Source organism: Cyprinodon variegatus, unplaced genomic scaffold (assembly GCF_000732505.1).
Source record: "Cyprinodon variegatus isolate N-32 unplaced genomic scaffold, C_variegatus-1.0 Scaffold83, whole genome shotgun sequence".
Classification (NCBI taxonomy): domain Eukaryota; kingdom Metazoa; phylum Chordata; class Actinopteri; order Cyprinodontiformes; family Cyprinodontidae; genus Cyprinodon; species Cyprinodon variegatus.
In genome coordinates this window covers 253179-258685 of record NW_015150536.1, presented here as the reverse complement: position 1 = coordinate 258685, position 5507 = coordinate 253179, and the positions used below count along the sequence as shown (strand labels likewise).

Below are 5507 nucleotides of genomic sequence, written 5' to 3'. Positions count from 1 at the left end.
CTAGTTCCATTACAAGATAGTCAAAATTCCCATTCCTGCTGTTGGATTAAATCCACAGGGGGTGGGACTGCCAACCCTTAATATGATTTCCCCTGTGGATGTACTGTAGAGAGGAAAAAGAGAGAGAGAGAGAGAGAGAGAGAGAGAGAGAGAGAGAGAGAGAGAGAGATGCAGTGAGTGAAGACGGAATGCACAAGATACAGAGAGGATGCAATGTAGTAAGAAAGAAAAGAGGTACAGATACAATATCAAGCAAGAATGGTCCATGGACTGTGTAATCAAGAGATCTTGAGAACTGTTTAAGAGGGGGCAGATGCCAATGGAGCATTGGGAAATGTGAGGACTGAAAGGAGGGGTATTGCTAAAGCCACTGAAACCATTTGTTTAAAATGATAAATAAACACAAAAACATCTCAGCACCAGATTTGGGGCTTAGTGCCAGTCCATAAAGAGGACCTCTCTCCTGAGAACACCTTAAAGAAGAAAACCAATTATTGTGAGGGGGAGATTATAATTTGGAGTCGATCAAAGGTTAGAGGACTTTAGCTTCTGAGCTTTAAAGCTGACCTTGATATGATTTTAGAAAGAAAGAGAGAAATGAGTTTAATGGTTTATCCCTTTAACAGCCAGTGTTTACAAAACGATCAGATTGTCCAATTATATATATATATATATATATATATATATATATGTATATGTGTGTGTGTGTGTGTGTGTGTGTGTATCCTTCAGGACTACTTAGGTTTATACAATGAAATGATTAACACTGCACTGTTCTAACGCTAATATGAATTCAGGCCGGATTAGTTGTTGATTATAAATCAACTCTTCAAGTCTTGCAAGTGAGATTCTGGATCCTAAATGTATTTGAAGAGTTCATTTGCAAAAACAGATAAATTCCATTTTTTAATAAAATGAGCTGAGGCATGTAATTTACTATTTGCATGCCACTACTAATATTAAGTATGGGTTTTTGAAAATGTATAAAAAGTTATCTGTTTTTGCAACTGAAAACTTCCTTTTTATTTCATGTCAATAAATCAAAAGACAAACAAAAACACAAAACAAACAAATAAATGAAATTCAGATGTGTTTAGCTTCTCTTTAAGGTCCCCCTAGTTCTAGCTTACTTTATTGTCAAGGTAAACATTTTTCTATTTCTATTTTAAGTATAATACCTAGCTTTTCTCATGAAGTAAGACAATGAGGATTATAATGTGGAGGAAAAAAAGCAGTTTGTTACTTATTGAAACTTTTTTATCTATCAAGTTTGTCTCAATTATAGTTTAAGTTAGTGAAGAGATTAATTTTACTAAACCAAGACAATAAAACTGACACATATCAAATGGACTGCAATAACTCTTAGCTTCTTTCGCAGGTAACATAAACATGCAATCTCTTTGTGGCAGCTACAGTAAAAAGTTTCTAGTTGACTGACGCATTAGTACAGAGTCGTTTTAAGAGGTTTTCCTCAGGTTTTTAAGAAACTTTTTATTCTTTACGAGGAAATTAAAAGTAAGTTATCATTGACAAAAATATTATGTTGTGACAATGCCACAGATGTAACCAGATAAAACATTTTGACAGAACTATTACTTTGGGAAGACAATAAAGGAAAAAAAAAAACTTTGTTTACATTGAAAATTGAAATCTTTTAGCTGAGAGTATTTATCACAAACCATATTGTAGCACCCTCTAGTAGATTTTGTATAACCAATACACCAACATTTTCTAGGTTTGGAGACTTGGACATCTGGTAACTCAAGTGATGGAACATAGAGTTGACAGTTTACAGCCTCACAAGAAAATTTATGACAGTGTATGAGGAAAAACTATTACAAACAAAGCAGAGCTCTTCCATAAAAAATAAATCGGACTTTCCAGAATGGTCCCAAGGCTGGCCATACTGTGTCCATTGCTATCTAAGTCTTCTTATTCCACACAACACACAATACTCGTCCCAGGCTTATCAGTTTGCTATTGGTGGGTGTTCTGGTCTTTGTCACGGCTGCAAAAGAGGGCGCTCTGCTTGTGTGAGGATGACTAAGAGCTTGTGCTTACTACTTTTAAACAATGTACAGCAGTTGAAAGACGTATTGAACACACCACCATTTTTGTCTGTAAATATATTTCTAAAGGTGTTATTGACATTTCATTTTCACCAGATGTTGCTAGTAATCCATGGAATCCACACATAAAAGGAAATCAAGCCATATATGTCCAGAAATCAAGTTATGTGTAATAAAGTGAAATGGCACAGGGAAAAGGTATCGAACACACTTACTGAAATATATAGACATTACAATAAAAAGCAATTGCTGCTGTTTTATTGCTTTTTATTGTAATGTCTATACTTCATATTTATATTTATCTTACCACTGTTACCTGTCATGTCCCGCACTTTATGTCAGTTTTTAAATGTCAGTCTTGTATATTTCTTGTATATTTGTATATTGTAGAGAGTAAACGTAATTTCATTTCCCTTGTATGTCTTGTACATATGAAGAAAGTGACAATAAAAGCTGACTTGACTTGAAATGTATTTAAATCTTGTACAAAAGCCTTTGTTGGCAGTGAGAGCTGTAAGACACCTGCTGTATGGAGAAATTATTTGCATGCATTGTCAGGTGTGATTTTGGCCCATTCTTTTACCCAGTCTTCAAACCTTGAAGGTTTCATGCACCACTTCTATAAACTCTGATCTTTAGGGCTTTCCATAGCTTTTATTTTGGATCGCAGTTAGGTGATTGGCTGGGCCATTCTAGCAGCTTTATTTTGTTTCTCTGAGGCCAATTGAGATTTTCCTTGGCTGTGTGTTTTGGGTCATTTTCATTCTGAAATGTCCAACTTAATTTCTGGTCATGTAGGGTTTGATTTCTTTGTATGTGTGGATTGCATGGACATCTAGAGAAAAAGACATGTTAAAAGCATCTCTAGAAATATATTTACTGAGAAAAATAACAGCATGTAATACCTATATCACCTGCTGTATATGGGTTCAGTTAGTTAGTGGGTTACAATATCATAAAAAAGTGCTCAAACATAATATTTTTTTCCCCAAATATAATGTAATAGCTCTAGTTCTTTACATTAGGTTTTACCTTGGGGATGAAGCTGATCTCCCATCCATCAAAAGAGTAGTAAAATGGTTGCCATTGGACTTCAACTGATGTCTCTGTGATGGATCTGAAGAGTAATCCATCTGGGTTTGAAAGATCTGAACACATAAATGAAGTCATGTTACTGATCTTTACATTATTACATTATTTCAATATTTCCTTGTGTTTTACTGTTTCTTTGTTTTTTATATCATGAATGACTGTGTTTGCATATTTATTCTATCCTGTTATTCATTTTTAAATGATTTTCCATACCTATAGAGACTTAGTTAAAGTTTTTTTTTTGTTTTTTATTGAACTGATTCCTCAACTGATTTTACTAGAATTCCATGCATGAGATTCATAACAAACAGAACAGAACATTTTAATTAGGGCAGTTTGCATTTGTATTCAGGCCTGATAAGCAATACTTTGTCAAGACAGTTTTTGCTGCAATTACAGCTGCAAGTGAGATACGTCTCTACCAGCTTTACATATCAAAGTGCTAAAATAAATTGCTTAAACTTTTCATATTGTAAAATAACTAAAATTTAAAAAGAGAGTGCTTTTAGGTTTGGATTTAGATTTGTGCATTCAGCACATTAGATACAATCAGAGCCACTTTGAGCTTCCATGAATCAGGTCACTGTAGCCTCTGCCTCCAACTTCTGCCCAATCCTTTCAGCACCATTCCCTTATGGTTTCCCCTGCAGGTGGTGGGCCCATTGGGGAATGGCCTCGCTCCACCCCTTCGACCCAACCACCAGGCACTCGCCAACAAACCCCTACCCCATGTTGATGTCCTGGGCTACTTCACATACACTGATGTTCTTGTCATCATAAGGGCTTTTTTGAACTAGTCCTTGTCTGGAAACTGCTTCTGTGTGCATGAGACTGAATGGCCTTGTGTGTTTTTTCAGCAAGCATAGCACAGAGCATTCTCTGCTGCAATGATGTCAAAAGTTTAAAGTTCAATACTGGACATTTAAGCAACTGCATCTTAGTCATTGCGGTTGATCCAATTCAGGAGTTGTAATTATGGCCATCTGTTCTAGAGCTGTTGCTCCCTGTTCTCCATGGTTCACTTCATAATGAGAGTGACTCAACGGATCAACCGTGAGTCCCATGCTGCTGACTCTGAGGATTTTGAATATCCAGCTTGAAACTAACTTAACAGGGGTAGAGTTTGCACTGCTGCTCAATATCTGTTGTGCATTAATATATGCAGAGATGAATCAATGTTGCATAAACAGAGCAGCCTTCCTCTCATTTCAGGGGCAGGTAAGCTTGAGCTAAAATTTAGTTCTGAAAATATTACTCAGAGAAGAATGCTAATATGCTAATATCCAGGGGATTACAGCATGAAAAAAAATTCTAGTATCTAATGGACTTCTAATGTTAAACGAGCTGTGGGAAAAAGGTGACTTTTCCGTAAGATATTTTTTGCTAACATTTTTGAATATTAGTGTTTCCTTTTTTCACACAGTAGCCTCCTCCCATCTTCTCGCCTTTTTCTATGCTAAGGGAGATGCACAGGGGTGTGTCAGTCAGTGTCACACAGACTGTGGGCAGGTGGCAGCTGCAGCTGGGTGGTATAATTACACTACCAATGATTTTAAGTTTTTTTAGCTGTTTATTGAGAGAATCATTTTTTTTTTTTTTTTTACATTTCATCAGTAAGGTAGGCAAAAAGCCTATCAGCAATGTGCTCCACTAGTCTCGTTCAAATAAACCAGAGGCCACCTTATCTGAGAATGAGGAGAGACGGAGTAAAAATGCTGTCTATACCAAGACGAGACAAAAAGCCTAAAAATAGGACCGATCTCGAGTACTAGAACACTAGGAATGACCCAGGACACAATGGATTATGTTTCTCTGCTGGACCTTGAGTAATTCAAGGTTTCCCCCAGCAGAGCTGGAGGAGGTTTCTGGGGTGAGGGAAATCTGAGACTGCTGCCCCTGCAACCTGGTCCCAGATAAAGTTGAAGACAATAAAAAAGAGTAAGAGGAATATCATTTATGCAACTGTTAATGGCTTGACCTTTTGTGCTCCAAGTGATTTACTCTGACCTTGTTTTCTGTCCTGCTAATAAAAAACTGTAGATGAGATGGTGTGTTTACAATGTTAGTTTTTATACACAACCACACATTGTGGCTGCTTCAGATTTTTTTGGAGTACATTTGCAAATTGCAGAAGGATATATATATATATATATACCGTAAATTCTCTAATATTGGCCTGTATTCCAATAGCGGCCGGGTCTCTAATAATGGCCGGTCTCGCTGTCAGAGGAGGTAAATAATGGCCGGTCTCTAATACAGGCCGGGGCTATAAACGTTTTTTCTGGGCATACCTCAACATTATACTTGTGGTAGTAAGTAACATATAAGTAGCACAGCCCTGCGCAG

General features: G+C 36.7%; 1 protein-coding gene across 1 annotated transcript in view; it reads right to left on the bottom strand.

The window, feature by feature from the left end:
- tnr (tenascin R) overlaps positions 1–5507 on the bottom strand; it is a 240956-nt gene that overhangs the window by 86882 nt on the left and 148567 nt on the right. The window contains exon 10 of the mRNA XM_015373217.1: positions 3102–3217. Within this exon, the coding sequence (XP_015228703.1) occupies positions 3102–3217 (116 nt within the window). The remainder of the gene's footprint in view (positions 1–3101; positions 3218–5507) is intronic.